This window comes from Nipponia nippon, unplaced genomic scaffold, assembly GCF_047370975.1.
Source record: "Nipponia nippon isolate SJK-2023a ecotype South Korea unplaced genomic scaffold, ASM4737097v1 scaffold_1, whole genome shotgun sequence".
Classification (NCBI taxonomy): domain Eukaryota; kingdom Metazoa; phylum Chordata; class Aves; order Pelecaniformes; family Threskiornithidae; genus Nipponia; species Nipponia nippon.
The window spans coordinates 55,889,483-55,911,452 of NW_028262290.1; the positions used below are offsets into that span (position 1 = coordinate 55,889,483).

Below are 21,970 nucleotides of genomic sequence, written 5' to 3' on the forward strand. Positions count from 1 at the left end.
GTGTCATGGAAGATTTGAATGGTGCTACCCCTAGGACTGTTTTAATGTGCAGGAGCAATGTGTTGGAGTGCTCAAGCTTAGTAGTGCAATAGTATAAAAAAGCAAAAAAGGTTGCTTTCCTCTCTATTTCCATGAGAAAAAGGAAAAAAATACACTATAGAAGTACTATTTTTAATGCCACTAGTACACACCAGATTTTAAAAAGCTGAAAATGCATGTGCATAAAACAATGTAAGTACTCCATTCACCATACAGCTCTGCCCACACCTGTAAAAAATTTGGCATCTTCTAATAAAAAACAGAAAAGTTATCTTGGTTTATGCTAAAATTCAAGTTTGATCTGGTACCATATCAAGTATTTGTATTTTAACTGATATGGCAAGTTTGGATGCCAGCTATTATGACTACAGTGAAGTTACCAAGAATGATAACTTCCAAATTCAGCTACCTAGTATGAAAAAAGCAAACCATACTTTTCAGGGGTATTGTCTCAGATATACTTTTAAATATATTCTTAGGGAACTAAGATTCTGCTTATAAAGGTTGACTTTGGGCTGGGTACGGAGCCAGAGTGGGACATGGGACCACCATGTTACATTGACAGATCTGCACTAAATCCAGGCAGCTTACGGCTACTAAAAGATTTCTCCTGAAACCTTAAATGTTGGTAGCAGTGGGAGAAAACCAGAATTTAAGGTTCACTGAGCCTGAATCAGTTTCACTGTCTTTTAGTATCTTACTACCTTTTACTAACTTGACTGTTTTTACCATCCCAGTGTCCCAGGAGCCTATTTTGTTTCGGAAGGCAAATCTTTTCCTGTAACTTAGGTTAGGTAATTCTAGGACATTTCTAGTTTCGATGCAATTTGCACCGAAACTTAATTTTAAAGAATACTATGTCCCATGTCCAGCAAATCCCTAGTATCAGGAAAGTGTCCTAATCATTGAGCTGTCAGGTAGAATTTCAGTACCACAATCTGCATTCAAATGACTCCTGTATCCAACTTTAAAACAAATTGAGACATTTCTTTCTTTTCAGCTGAGGGAGCTGGGGTTGTTTAGTCTTGAGAAACGGAGACTGAGGGGACACCTTATCACTCTCTACCGCTACTTGAAAGGAGGTTGTAGCGAGGTGGGGGTCGGTCTCTTCTCCCAAGTAACAAGAGATAGGACAAGAGGAAACAGCCTAAAGTTGTGCCAGGGGAGGTTTAAATTGGATATTAGGAAAAATTTCTTCACCAAAAGGGTCGTCAAGCATTGGAACAGGCTGCCCAGGGAAGTGGTTGAGTCCCCATCCCTGGAGGTATTTAAAAGATGGGTAGATGTGGTGCTTGAGGACATGGTTTATTGGTGGACTTGGCAGTGCTAGGTTAATGATCGGACTTGATGATCTTAAGGGTCTTTTCCAACCTTAATGATTCTATGATTGGTGAGGGTGCACTCTGCCCCATCATCCAGGTCATTAAGGAAGATGTTAAACAGAATTCAACCCAGTATTGACCTCCCTAACACTCCAGCTGTATGCTCCCTAGTATATGTCCTCCCTAGTACTCCAGCTGGAAGTGTAGTCCCTACTGAGCTGACGTCTCTGAATCTCATAGCAGTAAGTCTTCCTCTGTTGTTTAAATGGGTGTTTGTCTCAAAGTTGGGTCTTCTACCAGATGTCAGGACTGGAATGCTTCAGTGCCAAGTCACTCTTGTCCATCTAGCTCACTCTTCATCATTTTACCTGGTTGTCTTGGCAGAATTTGGCGCATAGAGTCTAATAATACTTTTAATAAGAAATCTGATAAATATGTACTTTATTGGATTATTTTAAACAGCTAGTAATTGGCTTAATGAGAGACAGATGCCTGGAATCTTTGTATTGTCTTGTAAGGGAAATATTTATATAGAGACTCAAATTTGAAAAAGTTTTGTTTTATGGAGGGATGCAGAGAATAAAGGCATCTGCTGCTATTCAACAGAGCTTTTATAATGTTGGCTTGCCTCAATTAATCTAGCTTGAGTGCAGTGTTCTAATGAAAGGAAATGTAGAATAAAAACGTAGAGCTGCAATGTATATAAATCTTGAAATGTCCATGGAGAGCTGATAAATTGCTGTATTTTGCTCAGTTTATGCAAAAAAGAAAATGAAGAAGCAGATTGCAAAAAAAACAAAAGTATACATCAAGTCATTAAACCTCCATCTTCATTACTGAAGAATTGTTTTGATACTCAGCAAGATCAGAATCTGAACAAGAGTAGCTAGGTCACATGTTCACAAGGGTCCTGCACATCAGGAAAAAACCCACAGAATAACATGGGTGTGATCTAAGTGCAGAACTATAATTACTCCTTTTCTGTTCTTAAAGCTGTGAATGTAAACAACATTTTGCACTACTTTTTCTCTGTGACTAACCCTTTATTTGTTTAAGTTTCTTATTTCATAATCCATTTGTGTTACATGAACTTTGTAACTTTTCAGTTAGCTCCGTTACTCCATAAACAGCTCATCTTCATGTCCTCACCATATTGTCCTTTAAAAAAAAGACTGTCCTGTCAGACAGTGGCACTTTTCTTCCCTTTTTTTGCCGGAGTCTGTTTTCTGTGAATATTACATTTAGTTCATTATGTTGCTAAACTGTGCTGTTACTTGTACATAGCAAGTGTAAACACTACCAAACTAAAGTAGAAGAGACATCCTTGTTGCACATCTGCCCAGTAAGTAACTGATGGCAGGACTCAAATTGCCATCTCCATTGTTATTGCTCGAGGTTGATTTTTTTCTGTTAGTTAGTCTAATACATATTTCACTTGCAGAGTACTCTCTGAATGTATGCTGTGTGAGTGATAAATAAGAAGGAAGAAGAGACAGTTGCTCTGGGACATTCAGAGATCTCCATTGTATTGCACAAGGTCAATACAAGTTTAGAAGACTTGTCAAAGCTCTTGGAAAGTTTCTTTCTCAGGCATCAGGCATATACTAGCTGATTACATGGAAATAGAGTTGGACAATCCAAATGTCCATTGATAAGCTCCTGCGGATACATGCCGTAGTGAAACTGTCACTTGTGTATGGTATGTTTGTACTTTTCCGTTGACAAATGTTAGATTAATGATGCAGAAGTGGTCCTCAAGTGACAGTGTCCTCAAGGAGACAGCAACCCCTTTTGCTCCTCCCTCATTGTTAACCCAGAGTACTTCGACTTCACTTTATCCATCAGCTGAGTCTGGGTCATTTGAGTAGCCTGTGATCCCATGTATTATATATTTGAATAAACTGTCTGGTTTTAAGCCTGGTTGATAAATTGCTGCAGGGATACCTCTCTTGGAATTAGAAAGTGCTGTATATACATTTCAAACATCAAAATAGGACAATTCAGGTTGGTGAGCTGCTGCTATTCATTAGTGTGCCTAACCAGACACTCTTCATTCTAACAAGTAGTCTTGGGGCTGTATTGAAGTGCTGCTGTCTGTCAGTACACAGTGAGCATGCTAAAAATGATTAGGTTAATAACTGACAGCAACACTTGTCATCATTGTCAATCCCATTACTACCACTACTATTTTTATGCTGATTATCTTTATATGCTCTTAAATACTCTGTATTATTCTTTCAATAGTTTCTCAGAGAGGTGTGGAATCGTCTAGGACCAACACCATTTTTTTTTTCAAATTTTTTACCCACCCACTCCTTTCCAGTAAGCGTGTAGTTGTCCAAAGGGAAGATGATTGGCAGAAAGCAATTATAGAGTGAGAGCCTGCAGAGGGATGTCTGGGAAAGGGAAACATAACTTTAAAAAGCCGGAGCCAGGAGTTTGGAATAGCAAAGTAGCAGGAGCTCCCATTGCTGTGGAAGTACTCCGCGGCTCTACTGTGACCCATTACTGCTCTCCCCCGAGCAGAACACTGGAGCAAACGATAGGTGCAGGGACTGGATGCCAGCCAGGAAAAACGGGAAATAGACTTCAGATAGAAGATCTTTTTCCTTAGAACGGGGAAAATGCTGGGCTAAAAGTCAAGCCTAGAAAAATGAATAATTGTCTTTATATATGCTAGCAAACAGTGTATTTGCAAATGAGCAAAGCAGACATCAAGGCACCAAAGTTTCCTGTGAAGATCAAAAAATGTAATGAGCCAGCACAATGAAGTGCTGTCCTTTTTTTGAAAGGGTGCTGCAAATAGACCCTTATCTATTTTAGCCTACCCTACTACTCTTACTTCCCTTGAAAAGTACTATCTTATCCACTGGGAAAAACAACAGTGTGCAAAATATTTGTGTTCCATCTGTGCACACCAGTGTACTCTGTCTTTTATCTTGTAGTTTAATATGATGTCAGTGTCGCCCTGTAGCAGAATTAAAATCTTATTATGTGAGCTTTGTTTCTTTCTTATCTTCTATCCAAACTATATTAACTAGAGCGGCCTAGATACACCCATGAAAACCCTTGAGGCTCACTTAGTGAGCAAAATCTGAGGGGTGCTTTATCACTTCTGAAAGGTTAGATCAGCTGTGTGTACATTACAACTTGGATGAAGATAGGAGGGGTTTTATTCACTTTTCACATTCAACATTTGTTTGCTTTTGTTTCGTTTCTCCACATGCTGTTTTCTGTTGCTTCAGGGAATTTTACTGCGTTCAAGGTTTTTCCAATTTGTGTGGTTCTAAATCAGAAACAGCTTTTCTTTACAGGGGATTTGAAGATGTTATCAGGTTTTCTTAGCTTAGGTCAGCTGATAATTTAAAGAGTCAGGCAGTTCTTGTGAATTCCGAGCTCAGCACACTGGCTCTGTTACAAGGATTTATTCAGATCAAATCAGGCAAAAATATTACTGGATTAGCTAGAAATGTGTCAAAAGTCACCTTTCTTATCAGCATTTGTGTCCACCGGTTCAATGTTGATCACTGTTCGTTAGAAATAATCTTCAGCCAGCAGATGACAGAATTGTACAGGTATTAAATAAATAGTACCTCTTCAAATAATGTAGTTGCTCAAAGAGTAGTGTCCCGGCCTACAGTGTCAATCAAGTCATGGAAAGTAAGTATTTTGCCATGTAAGTATTTCCCACGTACTTCAGAAAGAGTTTCTTGGAATCCTTAAGCCTTGTTTTGTGCATTACATAGCATACATAGGCAATGAGTGGAGTAGCTCTCATCAATCACTACATAAAACATGAGTGAACAGAAAATTATAATGACTACAACACAAAGCTTACTACTTCAGTAAAATGCATGCTATTGTTTGTCTTCTGATGACTAAAAAAATTTTTGTGTCTTTTCTTCTTCTCCCCTCTCTCTCTGTATTTTTCATTTTCATTTCTTCTTTCTTTTTCCTTTTTTTCTTTTTTTTTTGTTATGTTTTAAACCAATTACAAACTCTTCTCATCAGTATAGGAAGAAAAAAATCTGTAGTTCTTGCCTACTTTTTTCATAGCACATTGTATCTTTGTGCTCTGCTTTAATAACATTTCATTAGCTCTTTGAAACCATTCCCTGGGGCAAGCTTTTATTATTTGTAAAGTAAATCAAATATCTTAGTGCTAATCTTTAGGAGGAAAAATGGGCTAGACTCAGAAGAAATATTTAAATCTTCTATTAGTTTTTTGAATTAAAATTTGAAGTGCAGAAAAAGATCCCAAATAAAATTCTCAAAGCTCTAAGGTACCTAAAAACACTTTGTAGAATCCACCTGCCTGCTAATATTCTGAGTTCAACAGAGAAAATCTAGGAGTGATGTACTTCTGAGTTCCAAGTGGTATTGTGGAAGGAATGTTTTGCTGGACAGAAAGGCACTTGAAAAAGAGCTTCTTGATTAAAAATTGGAAACAAAAAACAAGAAGAGACAATCCCACAGTTTTCCAAATTCTAACAGAGTAGCAATGCACAGGCATACAGCCATCCTTATGTAAATGTAAGTAACTCCAAACAGAGGGAAAAGAAGTGAGAAGAAGAGTTGCAGCCAAGGAGGAAAGAGGAGTTGGAAGAAACCTCTGCTAGGTAAAACAGGACGTCATTTCCTTTCTTCTGCAAAGCTTACTCAACAGGGAGTCTCAAGGAGGCTTAGCAAATAGCGCAGATCTGTGATGCAAAAAATCAAAGCTTGTGGCATCATTAACAGCAATATTGCAACTTGCTCAGTCTGAAAGTTCTAGGGGTCTGTCATTGTGGCTACCTGTAAAACAACTGCAACAAAAGAGCACCAGAAGTTACCACTGTGACATTGGAAAAAGGAATGATTACACTGATAATTTGGCAGCCAATAGCTACTTTGGATAGCTTATCCTCTAATACAGGAAGGTGAGGTAAGTTTTCAAAGATGGGGGCAAAAAAGGCACATTGTCATCATCACCACCATTAATAATAATAATACAGTATTGTTAACTTCCCTGAATTAAGTCATAGTTAGATGGTTGTAATGATACCTTGGATACCTGCATTAGCTCAGATTTGATGTCTCTGCCTTCACCCAGTATCTTAAGATCATTTTTGGCCTCATTCAAACCATGTCATAGTGATCAGGCTGAATATTTTCCTTCTGTCCAAGTCATTTGAGGTATTTACATGTTACCCTTCTGAAGATGATATAAAAAAGTTAACTTAGAATTTATCTTAAAACCCTTATCCACACATTCAGTGCACTGTATGTAACCTTGAGTCCTGCCCCTTTTGTGTAAGTGCCTGTGTCTTGGTAAGTAGGAATTCTCATTAAGGAATAAATAATTCTGCACCATCTTTTACTCATGTAGTATGCAATTAACACATGTAATTACTTCCTTTGGAACAATGTAGGGAGGAAGGGAGGAGATAGCAGAGTTACTGAATAATGAAGCAGATAATTTTGTTCACAAAAGGATGGATAGTGCCTATGTGGTGATCAATGTCTTTCTTTGTTTCCCCAGAAGAGGTTTCCTATCAAAGTACAGAAATGCCTGGCTGAAAAGGACCTGGGGGTGTTGGCTGACAGCCGCCTGAACGTGAGCCAGCAGTGTGCTCAGGTGGCCAATAGGGCCAATGGCATCCTGGCTTGTATCAGGAATAGTGTGGCCAGCAGGACCAGGGAGGTAATAGTGCCCCTGTACTCGGCACTGGTGAGGCCACACCTCGAGTACTGTGTTCAATTTTGGGCCCCTCACTACGAGAAGGACATCAAGGTGCTGGAGCGTGTCCAAAGAAGGGCATCAAAGTTGGTGAAGGGTCCAGAGCACAAGTCTTTTGAGGAGCGGCTGAGGGAGCTGGGGTTGTTTGGAGAAGAGGAGGCTGAGGGGAGACCTCATTGCTCTCTACAGCTACCTGAAAGGAGGTTGTAGCGAGGTGGGGGTTGGTCTCTTCTCCCAAGTAACAAGTGATAGGACAAGAGGAAACAGCCTCAAGCTGCGCCAGGGGAAGTTTAGGTTGGATATTAGGAAAAACTTCTTCACCGAAAGGGTAGTCAGACATTGGAAGAGGCTGGCCAGGGAAGTGGTTGAGTCTCCATCCCTGGGGGTATTTAAAAGACGGGTGGACGTGGTGCTTGAGGACATGGTTTAGTAGTGGAGCTGGCAGTGCTAGGTTAACGTTTGGACTCGATGATCTTAACGGTCTTTTCCAACCTTAACAATTCTATGATTCTAAATAGTTGGTGTTCAGTGTAGCCTGTGTTTACTTTTTGTTTACAGACATTAGTCATGAGTGTTGCTCACGTTCACTGTCTTCATGAAAATGTACAAGGTATGATAGTTGTGAACAAAACTTGCAATTACATATTGTGTTAAAAAAAAAGTGGGGGAGGAATAGGTAGATACGAAAATCCCACATGCTGTAAGTGAAAACTACTAGTTAAATCCTCCAAAAGCAGGAATTATATTTTCATGAGAGGAAATAACCACTGCTTGAGACCAACTTTAATTTTTTTTACACACATGGTAAAAATAATATATCCTGCACATTAGTTACAGTGCAAGTGTGCATATTGTACCCAGAGGGTCCTTTCTATAAAGAAAGGATCATAAAATCCCATCAACATACTATATTTTTCTGCTGGAGATATATCAGGAAGATTAATGAGGTTAAGTTATTGCTATCTAGTATGCCAGGGAATAAGTTTCTAAATTAGAATTTTAATTGTATGTTCTATTGCAGTCCTCTTACTAATTCACATTTCCCCATATTTCTAAAATCTTTCCTTATACGGAAGTCTTAAAGAATTTTAAAGGAATGAAAGTAATGGAGTTTTTAAAACTTAAGTATGTAAAATGAAAATGGCTCTGAAAGCCTATGGAAACTAGGTTATCTATCAAATTTTTAGACCACTGCAGAATCTATAAAGATTTCTATTCCTGCTGTTGAATCTTACAAGTGAACTTCAGGTGTGGCAGTGTTAGGTACCAAGATAAGAAATTACATCAACAGATCTCATAAATAAGTTGGTTTAAAAAATATATGGAAAGCAATTCTTTGTTAGTTATCATAGAAGTACTCCATTATACTTTCTTTTTGAGTGTAACTGTGGTTAAAGACCAAATGAGAATTGGGCATTGGAGACTAAATGTACTTAGCTACCAAAATATTTCCATCACAAATACATACAATTTTACAAATTGCACGACTTCCCTGTTCCACAGGAGAAAGGACACGGTCCAGGAGAGAAGTCAGGTGGGTCTGCGTGGTGGTCCCAGCCATGCCATGTGTTCTCCTACAGTGTCGCTCAGGGGGCCTCCTCCCTTGTCCTCTGGGTCCTCTCCCCGAGCAACCCAGGACACTGTCAGATGTAGGACTGGGTAGAAGAGCATACCTAATTCTTGATTATCTTGTTCAAATGCACTTGGCACCTAAAAACTAGCTTTCACCGTGGCTGGCACTCACGATCTGCTATTCCTGAAGGTGTGCAACACCTTCACAACTTTGACAGTGACTGACAAGTCACTTTCACTTAAGTTACTTCTCTATTCTTATAATTGAGCTACTCTTTTATCCTATAGCGTTAACTAAATTTCATGTGCAGTTGCTAACGCTGTTGTCAACGAGAGCTGACTCATGCTAACTGCTACAAGTATCTATGTCATTAAAGATACCACACCAAAGCAGTTAAATCATTTTAATATGTTTTCATCATGCAGCTATAGCTTGACTAGACTGGCCAGCTGTCCAGGGAGTACCAAAGCCTGTGACTTTAGAAATACAAATGTATTAGAAAATACACTAATTGAAAGCACCTTGCCACTGAAAAATGAGCACACCGATACAACGACAGAATTAGTACCAGAGTTTGTCTCACCATGTGGTTTTAGTCCTTTTTTTGAAATCTGAATGGTAAGTCATGCTGCAGTTAGTCAGTGGAGGAGGTAACGGTTCCCCTTCCATTTCAACATTTAGTATAGGCAGTGACTATGATGTTTAGTGTCTCAAAAGACCAGAAGGACTTTTGCTTTCCTACTCTTCTTCTCATGTGTAATGTAGACTAACCTAAATGCACCTGAGAAGGAAAGACTCTGTTTCCTACCTCTGGCTATGCAAGCCTTTATGAATGGATTTTTTTTTTTTTTTAAACCAGTTCAAAGAGGCACAACCACATAAAGGAGCATCAGGAACTACATTAGAGAGTTGCTGTATGTCAGACTATAATTGTGTATCTGCTTTAAGACTGACCTGCACCTTTTATCTCACACTCAGAGAACCTTATGTAAACTGTCAGCCTAATTTCTCCAGAAAGTTCCAAACAGAATGAGGGAGTTTTGGTGATAACATCAATACATTCTATTTGCAACAGTCTTTATTGTTTTTTTTTTTCTCCCATGTTCAGACGTAGGTTACAGTAACACACTGGTAAGTGCTTTATAACTGCTGAAGGCAGTTTACATTGATTAGATAGATTTTCACATTGGCTCTTGCAACAGACAGTTTTCAAGGGCAGGCATAGTAAAATGTTTTTTTAAATTCCATTATTTGAAAACTGGACATAATTCTCAGTGATTGAAGCTGACAGAGAAGAAAAAGCTGATGGTGAATATATGCTCTAGTGGCATGCTGTCATCCACAAATGCTTTCAGTGACCAAAGCAATGATTGAAGTATGAATGAAGTATGCATACAGTGGGTTGCCATCAGTGAAATCATTTACCACTGCTCACAAACACTCGGGGTGATCTGTTACCTGTGGTGATGCATTTTCAATGATAAAATCTTTCTTCAAAGTGGCTAGAAGATTAAAAATGTTGTTTCATAGCTTGGACCTCTCTGCAGATTTCTTTAACGTAACTATGAATGACTCTTCCTTCTTAATTCCTTCACAAGCTACATACTCAGTTATCAACAAACTGAATGTGATTATTTCAATTTTCTATTTAAAAAGAAGTTAATGCTGTTAAGTAACAAGAACATCCTCACATACCAGATATTTTGCAGATATTTTGAATACTGAAAAACCAATGAACTGACAGATTTACTGTACTCATAAATCTTGCACTGTTCATTAAATGAGACTGAAGGTCCTTGTCCTCCAAACATTTATGGGCTTGCTTAAAATAAAATTTGTATTACTAGGGTTTGTAAATACAAAGAAGAGTCTGATGCTACACTAGGATCTTAACTCAGAGCTTAATGGATGCATTTTTTTCCATCTGTAATCTCCAGATAGAAAGTGGAGACAGCAGTAGTAAAGGGTGATATATTTAGGTAAAACTAGAAATGCATCTTCACTATCCAATTCAGGGCATTTTAGGCATCTCATTTAGCTGCAACTCAAAGGACCTATGATAGAAATGTCCGTTTCTTCTATAGCTAATTGAGTTTAGACAAGGACCTCCATTAGGACCACCGTTAGTTGTCTGGTCTGGCCTAAAGTAGACAGTGTGCGTCACTCTCTGCATGTAGCTTAAAAACAAATCCAGAGGCATTTGTAACTGAATAGGTCAAATTACTCATTTTGCTAAAGTGCCTCTTAATCTGGTTATCTAGAAATAACAATGGAAAAAATGAATGTTATCAGTGAAGAAACTTAGGGTCAATTGGGAAAATCAGACATTATAGTCATATATTTAAAAACAAATCCACAGATCAAACTTAAGATTGTTACACAGTGAAACATGCATTTCTTTGTTCCTGTGAATAATATTCTTGCTTATTAAGTAGGCAGAGCAAGATTTATGATGTCCTTAACTTCTCATTTCTTTGCTTGTAAGAGCTTGCATTTTGTAAATGAGATCGTAGGAGACTACACTGTTGTCACCTAGCAACTATGAAGTATTTTTTGAAAAAGTTGCTGCTTGGCTTTGGATTAATAATAAAAATAGTAATTCCACTCAACACCTTACATTTGTAGATCTTAAAGTGCTTACAAAGATGCATTATTTTTACTGTCCTTAATTGGAAGCATGAAAATCTAGGATGGAAAGTGTGTTACCAATAATGACAATCAACAGAGCTACAAATTGTATCCTGAAGATCTCACCCTATTCTCCACATTCCACCCTCTTCAAACTGTACTTTTATATAGGTCCCTTTCAATATTTTCTGGTCTTATGAATTTTAAATGAGGAAAGGGAATAATTAAAAAAATCTGTATTTGCAATTATTATCTCCCCCTCTCATTAGAGATATTGCAGTTATTTTCTAGTCTGAGGGTCACAGTGAATTAGCCCTTGGCAAATATTTAATTTTTAATGGAAACCACTGCAGCATTGAGTTAAAGCAAGCAAAAGCTTCACATTCATCCTAAGATGATCCTGCTGCTGCATCACTGACGAGTTCTGATGTTGCATATACAACAGTTCTGTATAATTCAGTATTTTCCAGAAATTATTTTATCCTGATTATTGAAATATTTTCTAATAACAGAATGACAGTTGACATTGCATACTGAAATGTCTGCTGTAACAACAGCTGGCTTGAAAACTGTTTCATTTTTCAAGTAGATCATGGAGGCTGGGTAGCCACAGTTGTGTGTGATTTGAGCTAAAGGAATACTTACTTTAAATGATTTGAGAAATGTCCTACACTCATTTTCAGTTCTCCATTGCCCTTATCAGACATTTGGTGGAATGAAGCAGTTTGGGGGCATATTTCTTCCTAATGGTTCACATTTTTAAGAAACTTTTAGGGATGAATTAGAATGAATAGCCGCTAAGATAATGTGTGGGCTGCTGTGCAGCAGTCTCCCTGGAGAGTGATATGTCAGGAAAGACATTAAAAAATTTCTGTAATGAAACGTATATTTCTAACAAGTAAGGAAAGATCTTGACAGATCATCTGTTATGAGGTATCTGCTCTGTTCTTTACTTGTGGGACAAATGGGATTTCTCCTTATAATTCATTGTGGATTATCGTTCTGTTGCGGTTTGTGTAATGGCAGCACATGGGGAATTTAGGAAATGACACTCCAGCTGTCTTTTACAATAACTGTTTCTTTTTATGCTTTTGCACTGTAATACCTCTTCCTTCAAATTATCTTTTCTGTACACTTCTTACTGAAATACCTGTGTGTATCCCAAAAAGAATTAAAAAGAAAAATGGATCTACATAAATTACGTCTACTTTCCCTATGTGATAGGTTTTATTTCATTCGCTAATTTATTGATAAAAACCCAAAGAAAAATATATATCTGGAGTTCTTTTTCTGTAATACATTTTTAATAAAGAAAGTGAAGTCAATATGCAGTGGCTGGAAACATAAATCTGTCTCCTGGTTTTTGTTATTGTGTGAGGTTTGATATATATGTATTCTAAAGAATAGAATTATCTATGTTGCAGATATATTATTAGGAGCTATTTTATCTGTAAGGCTCATTAAGCTTATCATTGTTTTCAGAAGTTCCAAACAGGTGGGAGAAACTGAACCTGTGCATTAGCAGATGAGAAGCAGGCAAGCTGCCCAAACCAGTACATTGCCTATTGTATATCTTCCCTGAATTCAATACCTTGTAAATCTTTCCCAGTTGTCTCCAGAGATTTACTTTAATCAATTGGTTTAAAGCAATTTTGTAAAAGTTCATTAGTGGGACAGGGAGAAGCGAGAAGTCCCTAGGGGTATATTTGGGTCCTCCATATTTCAAGGTGGAAGCTGTATCAGCAGGACTCTTTCTCTGTAACATCACATGTAATGCTCACTGAATTAACCCCAAAACCACTTGCTGGGTAATGTCTTATGGATCAATTATGTAAACTAGTCTCTAGCAGAAGGACTGTAAGAAAACTAGAATTCTTTCTGGTCTGTCTAGCTGCCTGAAACACAAAATCCTGAGGAAGATACCAGGTCAAGTTTCAGATCAGATGAATGATTAGTTTGTTCTGCCTTTGGAGTTTTGTTGCTGAACATTTCCATCTCTGTTTTGCCTTTAACTATGTTTAGTTGTTCATCATCCCATGTTGTCTGAGAGTAAGTGTGAACTTTGCAAGAAATTTGGTCACAACGACCCCATGCACTGCTACAGGCTGGGGGAGAAGTGGCTGGAGAGCTGCCTGGCAGAAAAGGACCTGGGGGTGTTCGTTGAAAGCCAGCTGAACATGAGCCAGCAGTGTGCTCAGGTGGCCAAGAAGGACAATGGCATCCTGGCTTGTATCAGGAACAGTGTGGCCAGCAGGACCAGGGAGGTGAAAGTGCCCCTGTACTTGGCACTGGTGAGGCCACACCTCAAATACTGTGTTCAGTTTTGGGCCCCTCACTCCAAGAAGGACATCGAGGTGCTGGAGCGTGTCCAAAGAAGGGCAACAAAGGTGCTGGAGGGTCTAGAGAACAAGTCTTTTGAGGAGCAGCTGAGGGAGCTGGGGTTGTTTAGTCTGGAGAAGAGGAGGCTGAGGGGAGACCTTCTCTCTCTCTACAACTGCCTGAAAGGAGGGTGTAGTGAGGTGGGGGTCAGTCTCTTCTCCCTAGTAAGAAGCGATAGGACGAGAGGAAACGGCCTCAAGCTGCGCCAGGGGAGGTTTAGGTTGGATATTAGGAAAAACTTCTTCACTGAAAGAGTAGTCAGGCATTGGAACAGGCTGCCCAGGGAAGTGGTTGAGTCTCCATCCCTGGAAGTCTTTAAAAGACTTGTAGATGTGGTGCTTAGGGACATGGTGTAGTGGTGGAGTTGGCAGTGCTAGGTTAACGGTTGGACTTCATGATCTTAAAGGTCTTTTCCAACCTTAACGATTCTATGATTCTGTGATTCTATGAAATTGAGACATAGTACTTCGCCCATGGAGAGCAATTCCTTATGCAGTTCAGTCTGGCTTATTACAAAAGTATTTTACATCCAGCCTAAGTTGAGAGTGCTCTAGAGTGGGAAAGCTTGCTTGCTTTAGATGCCGTTGGCAGATATATAACCAGATAATGATTGGCGCCTTTTTGGCAAACAGCCACAAAGCTGTAAGTCATCTTAGGATTTACAGGATTCCGCTTCTCTATCCTGGCAGCAATTGGCATTTCTCAGAGCTGTAATCAATGTTGGTACACCATGATTAAGAAGAAACTTATTTATATTAGTGGGTTTTAATCATTTCAATTTGCAAACCTTTAAAAATTTTCTAAGGAAGTGTGGAGAAATGAAGGACAAACAAATTGAAGCCTTTTGACAAGGCTTCTGTTTTTCTTAAGTTATTATTTACAGACTTTTTAGAAATAATCCATGTATTCCCAGGAGTTTCCATATCATAAGTTGGAAACCAGCACTCTACTGAACTTATTGAAAGAAAACTCATTCTAGACTTTGAATGCCCCTGGGTTCCATTGACTTCAGCAAGAGATCAAGGGTTTACTTTGACTTTTATGCTCTTTACTAATGGAAATCACTGGGATTTGAACAACAATGCATTTCCAGTATGAGGGCAAAGGACACTAGTGGTAGTTCATATAATGGACATTATCTATTTTAAACCACTCAGAATGTGTTGAGGTTTTGTGAGAGATACAAACTTCCTAAGGTCTTCTGTGTTTAGTTTGGGACTTAGCCATTTTTGGCTTCTGTTGCAAGAAAAGTAAATCATGTACCTTCATGTCCCTCTTGAATCAAAAGATTTAATCTACTGATCATTCTAGTAAAAAGACCAAAACAAGAGTTGAGACCAAAAGTCGTCCTGGTAGAATTCCACTGGTTTGTTTGGCAACTAAATATTTTTAACACAAGATTAATATTTCAATGCAAAATGATAAAATATATCTACATTATAGGATTTACGGATACAGTGCGTAAATTAAGAAATTATGGAAATGCTCTTTTAGACCACAGAATGCACAGGACAGATAGGACATAACAACTTGCTTGTTGCCCTTTTGGCAGCTTGTGTGTTTTATTAATGTAAAAATACATTTTTAGCACCTTCAACTTTCTTATTTACATTAAATTTATTAACTACAGCACAGAGGCTGGGTGAATATTAGATTATATCTTTCACAAAATCACATTATTTTTATTCTCTGACAAAATAATCATCTTGGTGGCATCATAAATTGTGTTTAAAAAAAAAGACACATACATACTAGTTGAATACAGATTTTTTTAAATGCCTATATATGTTTAGATCCATGAGGTCAACTGCCAAGAAGTAACTGAAACTTGTGGATATGTCAAAAATAAAATGTGTTAGTACAGTGTGTAATTCTGCACTCAAATACTGGACCAACTCCAACATCGATGATTAAGTTCCTTCAGCTTCATGTGTGTGTATGAGGACTATGCGGAGAATCTGGATAGCGCAAATGAAGGACTCTTAGTGTTGCAAGCATGCAACTTCGGAAAGGTTTAATAGCACTTCATGTGCAAATAATTCTTCTTGCTATTACACAGATAATCTCATGTCAAATTTTAGATAACATCTGGAGCTATGCATAAATACCATTTAAACAGGAGACTCGCATTTTTGTTCAAGAATCAGTTAAATGACACTTGTAACAATACCCGCAAGTACTGTTTGCCTTTCTCCACAGTTTATCCGTAAGGTAACTGTTGCTGCATGCTTTTCTTAATGTCACTTTCTTTCCTTTTTTAGAGTTTCTTTGAAGGACAGTCTGCACCGTGGGATTCAGCTAAGAAAGATGAGAACAGAATGAAAAATAGATATGGGAATATCATTGCATGTAAGTGTTGACAACATAATTGTGCACTGTGTTAACTTCCCTTCAGAACAGGGTAAGAATGACCACCAGCCTCGTGCTCACATCAGGCTTATATTCCTCTTCTCTAATTAAGAAGATAAAAGTGAAGGAAGATGTTACTTTTTTTTTTTGAGAAAACTGTCAGTTTTAATGCATTTTCTCTAGCCTTCTGTATACCTTTCATCCTGTGATCAACGTTTGGCTAATGGAGAATGACACCTTTAACCAATACTCAGCTCTAACAGCTCCCAAACTGCTCCTGGCATCTTAGTGAAAGAGTACCCATGATTGCATCGGTACCTTGATACTGGGATCTGGATATTGTAGGAGTAAACAGTACTGCTTCTTAAGTATTCCTTAATAACAGTGACAGTTATCCTGACTTACCCTCTTAATGCTAGACAAACTCTAAGGAAAAAAACAGAATCTGTACGTTTTACTTAAAAATGCCAAGCTTGATAAAAATTAGATATACTAATACTCAAATAACTTGAGGAGATGATAGTATGCTTTGATAAATGACGCCTAAATCTGGCATTATGAGATCGCAGAACGTTGTGGCAAGAGATGCTGCACATGAACATGGGGGCAGAAAATATGTTAACTTTGGTAAAATTATATTATTATTTACACACTAGTGTTGTTGCACTTAAAGAATAAGTTCCCCATGCATATGTAGGAGATGATCCCTTCCCGGATTGTTCCTTCAAAATCTGAGTTTAAGATACGAAGCATGTGTGTTTCTACCAGCCAGGCAGGTAACCATGAAGCAGGTATAAGCAGAGAAATAAGCAGCAGTCACAGCATGTCAGAAGTTTTGTAAGCATGAAAATGAATGATGGCCTTTAAGGAGGGATCATTTAATAATACTGCTGGAGTTTAGAAATCACGTATAACCTAGGTACATTGGACAGCATAGAAGAATAAACAGTGCTGATTGTGCAAACGTTTGGAGGACCTATGGAATGAGTATGTAGCGTGTATTTACACTGCCTAACTTCAACACCTAGTAGTCTAGGTGCTTGTCCAGGCACAGCTCTGCCTAGGTTTCCTCCTCAGTGAACCACATGGTCTTGACAGAGAGAAGGACAGCTCTTCTAGAGAAATGATTCAGAAACAGAGCCCATTTGAATGCTTCTGAATCACCACCTCAGGAGGTCCTCTCTGCAGTGCTTGCATAACAAGTCTAGAGAGACCAACTCCTAACTTAGTGACCTACAGTAGGTGATTTGAATAGGCCTTTATATCACTGTGGCCCAGCTGGACTGAGACAGTCTACAAAGACAAAACAGCTCTGTGACTTGCTGCAGAAGGAAAAGGAGAACCTGCAGGAAACGCCTGTGGAGGCAGAGGCAAGTTAAGCAAGAGATGCTATCTGCCGTATCATTTTGAATGGACATGATAGTATTGCTGTGTATTTTGGATGTCTACTGTCCTACTTACTGAAAAAGGAAATTAAATCTTCTAGGGAAATGTGAATATCATGATGGGCTGGAGCATATGCAAAAGAAGATAAGTTAGCTAGATGTGGTTTTGCTTGTTTCCCTCCAAGCAATCTTTAATGTGTAACAAACTTGTTATTTTGTGTGGGTGTAGCAATACATTAGATGACTATTATCATTTAAGTAAAAATACTGAAGGCATAAATAAGAATACCAAAAAGTTTTATGTTTATCCTTCCTTTGTAAAATTTTATTTCCAGTCCAAGCCTATCACAATAGATCTTCTCTATTTTAGTCAGGTTCAGTGTCGTCAGTGCCCTCTTTTAATGTCATGTTAGGCATCGCCTTACACTTTGACACCCTTTGGTTGAAGAAAACAGAAGACTACTAGTGCTATACGTCTGAGGTAATGAAGTGATGAGTAGCCAAGGGAAAACAAGTAAAAGATATTAGACACACAAATCAATGGCAATTAGAAGTGATACTGAAGGTTTTCTGAGAGGGCAACTCTAACTCAGATCATTTAGATCTCAATTTACTTTTAATGTCCTCAGTATTTAGCAAAGGGAAAGAGTTGGATGGAGTTGTTATCGATAACACTTCCTATTTATGTGGCTGTGAAAACACAGATAACACAAGTTAAAATTAAAATCCATTAGAGTTAAAAGGCAGTATCTTAAAAGACAGGCTGCAACTGCCCACAGTTTGTCGTCTGTTAAATACATGTATGCAAATGGGGTAGCTAACTTTTTAATTATTTTATGTGTTTTTCTGCTGGATAAATGATCGCTTGTCTCATAGTCTGAAAGTACAATTTTAGCGGTCCACTTTTGAAAATTTGTCCCAGGTAGTTGTATAAAGTATTTGCTTTAGCTGAAAAGCATTTTACTAAATTGCCCTTTTATGCTATGTTTAAAGACAAAAGTACGGTGGTTCAGATGCCACTGACTATGGGTACATGATTATAATGAAATGTATGGTTTTTTCTGTAAAGCCTTTAATGTAATTTTTTTCCATCCATTTATCCTCTTTGTTTAAATTTTCCCTGAGATACAACTGTTACATTATTGCTTGTAGTCATTATTGTTCTCTGAGGGAATTAAAACCAAGCGGCCAGCATTGCCGGAGCTTGTCAAAATGGCAATATGCTTTACATTACCCAAATGATGTGCGTTTAATTGGCTACAAGTGTGCCTACCCGCTGTATGAAAGCGGCTACAACTTAGGAGCCACTGTATCAACAAGCTGAATCATGATCACAGTCCACTCACCCACAGAAAACGTGGTCCATCTTTACTGAACACAAAAAGCTTTGTGTTTTCTCACTAGGAACTAAAACCGGCATGAATCTGCTAAATGAATCTTTTTTTACCTAAGAAAAATTCTGTTTCTGCCATAATTGTGTAGGGTTATGCATGGATTTTGGTAAAATCTATTGGTTTTTCCTCAGGAGAGATCTTGAGGTAATTTCGGAATGGGAGGGGTTCTGTATTTATTTTTACCTAACTCAATATTGACTAAATGAGAAGAGAACATCAATCACGGCTTTTAAAAGCAGCTAAAGATTTTAGGTGAGACATTTATAAAAGGCTTGATTTGCAAAGAATCAGCAAGGCACATCCCAAGAAAGGGTCAATGGCTAGGCATGCTAATCAACCAGCTACTCAAGGGGCTTGTTAGAGATCACAGCCTGCAGGCTGGCATATACATGTTGTAGGTAACACAACGAGAATAAAATGCTTTATATTCATTATCTACTACCATTTTCTACAAAGACAAATGGATTCTAACATAACTAATTTTGAAAGCTTAAGTGATCAGTGCAAAGTTAAGTTTGATCTCCTAATAGAAGGGTATCAAAATAACAATGAGCTGGAAAAGAAAGTATTTAAAGGCTACAAAAATTGTCAAGAGCTGAGGTATAAAGGAAAAAATATCCTAAAAATCTAGGCAGTTAACCTAGAGGTTAAGAGAGTCAACATACATGTTGGAAGAATATATGGCTTGTGTACCTCTTAGGTTTAAATCTACTTGACATAAGCACAGGCGTAGACATAGTAACATTTCTTTTTGTTGACTAAAGATTTTTTTCAAATTAAGAAGTGTTGCCATGCAGTGAGAAGTTAACTAGAGTTTTCAAAGCAATAAAAAAAGGGAGTCACTCCAGCTCCACCGCAAGTAAATGGGTATTGAACAGTCCATTACCTCCAGAATTCCCAGAAACTTAGCTGAGAATGCAGTACTAGAAAGGATGCACATGAGAAGAAGAAAGGGTAAAAAGACGATATGAAGATACAGCTATGAAGTAACTTACTTAGTTTTGCCCAATCTAAAGCAAGAATACAATCCAAAGCAAGAATTATTGCAAGGGAAAAATGGAGTAAATAAAGAAAATAACAAAATAGCAGGAAAGGCAAAGAAAAGATACCACTGCATACTATTCAATTGTATAAATCAGTCTAAAAGAAGTAACAGGAAATTACTTTTGTAAGATGTTCCTTAGTGGGAAATTTAAGCGTGTTTTGCCCGATATGGGACTCATTGGTGTGCAGGTCATCAAAGACAGGATTCAGTTGCCTAAACATAGACATGTAGTGCCATTTCAGGTGACCTAGGACATCTGTGCAGGACTAAGAAATGTGACACAGTACATGAGAGACTTGTCTTATTCCATAGCGGCAGCTGAAGGCTAAGCAGTATATCCTGGTGTATATAAAGTGGCATGAGATGCTTGTGCTTAGACAACCGAATCCTGCCCTAAGTAATTCAAGAAATATAGAAGTGGAAATCTTTACTAGCCTGAGTTGTCCTTGTGAGAATGCTTTTAAGGCAATGATGCAGAAAATCATGAAAATGTGGATGAAGACATACCATGAGTCCAAGCAAGCTTGACTTCTGGAGTCTGTTGACTTCAGCAGAAGTTGGATCAGGTCCAAAACTGTAAAAGTAGCCGCCATGTCTGGAGATTAGAAAGTTCCTAATGTAGTATCTTTCTTAAGTAAGATGGATTTTTAGGGACTGTGAGCCAAACCTCTGTTCTGAAGAAACTGATAAATAGCTTAATTAGGCAGAGAATAGCACAGCACTTGGATAAGCATAGCTTAGTAGGGTCAGACCAGCATGGGTTATGTAATGGAGAGTCACATTTCTATAAATTTTTAGTCTTGGAAAAGTGAATAAAGAGGCTGAAAAGGCTGACCTGATGAACATAATTGATTTGAATATTCCAACATGTTTGGAAAAATTCATTCTTGAAAACTCTTGGATGAAATGATCACAAGAAAATAGCAAAATAAGAGCTGTATGGAACCTAGAGCTGGAATTTTAATTCATTCTGATTTACTATATTTGGGTTAAAACTGTGCCCTTTCTCTCTCCAAAGGGAATCCCAGGGAAGCAAATGAGGATCTGAGTTCTCTAGTCCCTGAGACTTGGAGCATAAAAGAGGATGAAATAAAGAATTTGCCTCTTCCTTTCCTACTCAGCCATTTGAAAATCTCTTGACTTGTAATTCTAAAACAATGTTATTTTAAGAACCGCTTGCCCTCTCCTTCCTCCCCCATAATGTGGGCCAATATTATGCTACTTGTGGTGAAGTTGGGTTTTTAAGCCACTTCATGTTCTTTCATTCATTTGTTATCTTTCAGGATTTTTAAAGCTGAAAAAAATAGCTATTCAGAACATGAGTGGCACGTTTCAGGTGCTCTAATGCTTATTTATGTTTACAACAAAATAATAACAGTCATGAAGGTCTGTAGTCAGCTGCAAGTAATATTAGCTTAGCTAGCAAGCAGCATTCAAAAACAATAATACACAGGTATCTAATTAGCAAGGGTAACTTGTAAACAAAGCAGTAAAGTGGCTATTTACCATCTCTCCATCCTTGAGTTCATACTCTCAAATTATTTTATCAGCAATTTGTGCAGCATTCTGGAAAAGCCATTGTGTTTGGTTGCTTTTGAACCAAGAGAATCAAGAGGAGCATACGAAGTCTCGAAGAAGAAAAAGCCCTGCCAGCATACAGAGATTCTTTTTTTTTGGGGGGGAGGGGGCGCGGATCTAGTCTCTAGCACTTCTTAATCACTGCTGTGGTATCATAAAGAAAAGGAGGCAGCTGACAAGAAAAGAATTCATGCCATGGTATTTTGGATTGGAATTTGGAAAATAGAAGTGTAAGTATTTGCACATTCCTGGATGGATATACATGGCCACAGTGGAGCAAAATTCAGTGACAAAGCCATTATCTGACTGCTTGGGTTTTGTCATTACTTTATTTTGCTTTCTCCTGTACTGAAAACCTAATGAGTTTCCTTCAGAAACTACGAGGTGCCAGAATGTCTTGTAGAATGACTTCAGCTTATTTTGAGTACTGGCAGAAGCATTTCCAAATGATTAAACCTTTGACAACTTAACGTTATTTATTTTATTGACAAAAGGCAGGAGTGTCAAGGCAAAAAACATAATTGCAATGGATTTCACGTTAGAAATATTTAAGACATTC

General features: G+C 38.1%; 1 protein-coding gene across 11 annotated transcripts in view; it reads left to right on the forward strand.

Annotated features, from left to right (window-relative positions):
• Positions 1-21,970, forward strand: part of PTPRM (protein tyrosine phosphatase receptor type M) — a 499,983-nt gene that overhangs the window by 423,670 nt on the left and 54,343 nt on the right. For all 11 annotated transcript variants that reach the window (XM_087756312.1, XM_087756322.1, XM_087756360.1 and 8 more), the window contains one exon: positions 15,922-16,009. In XM_087756312.1, the coding sequence (XP_087612438.1) occupies positions 15,922-16,009 (88 nt within the window). The remainder of the gene's footprint in view (positions 1-15,921; positions 16,010-21,970) is intronic.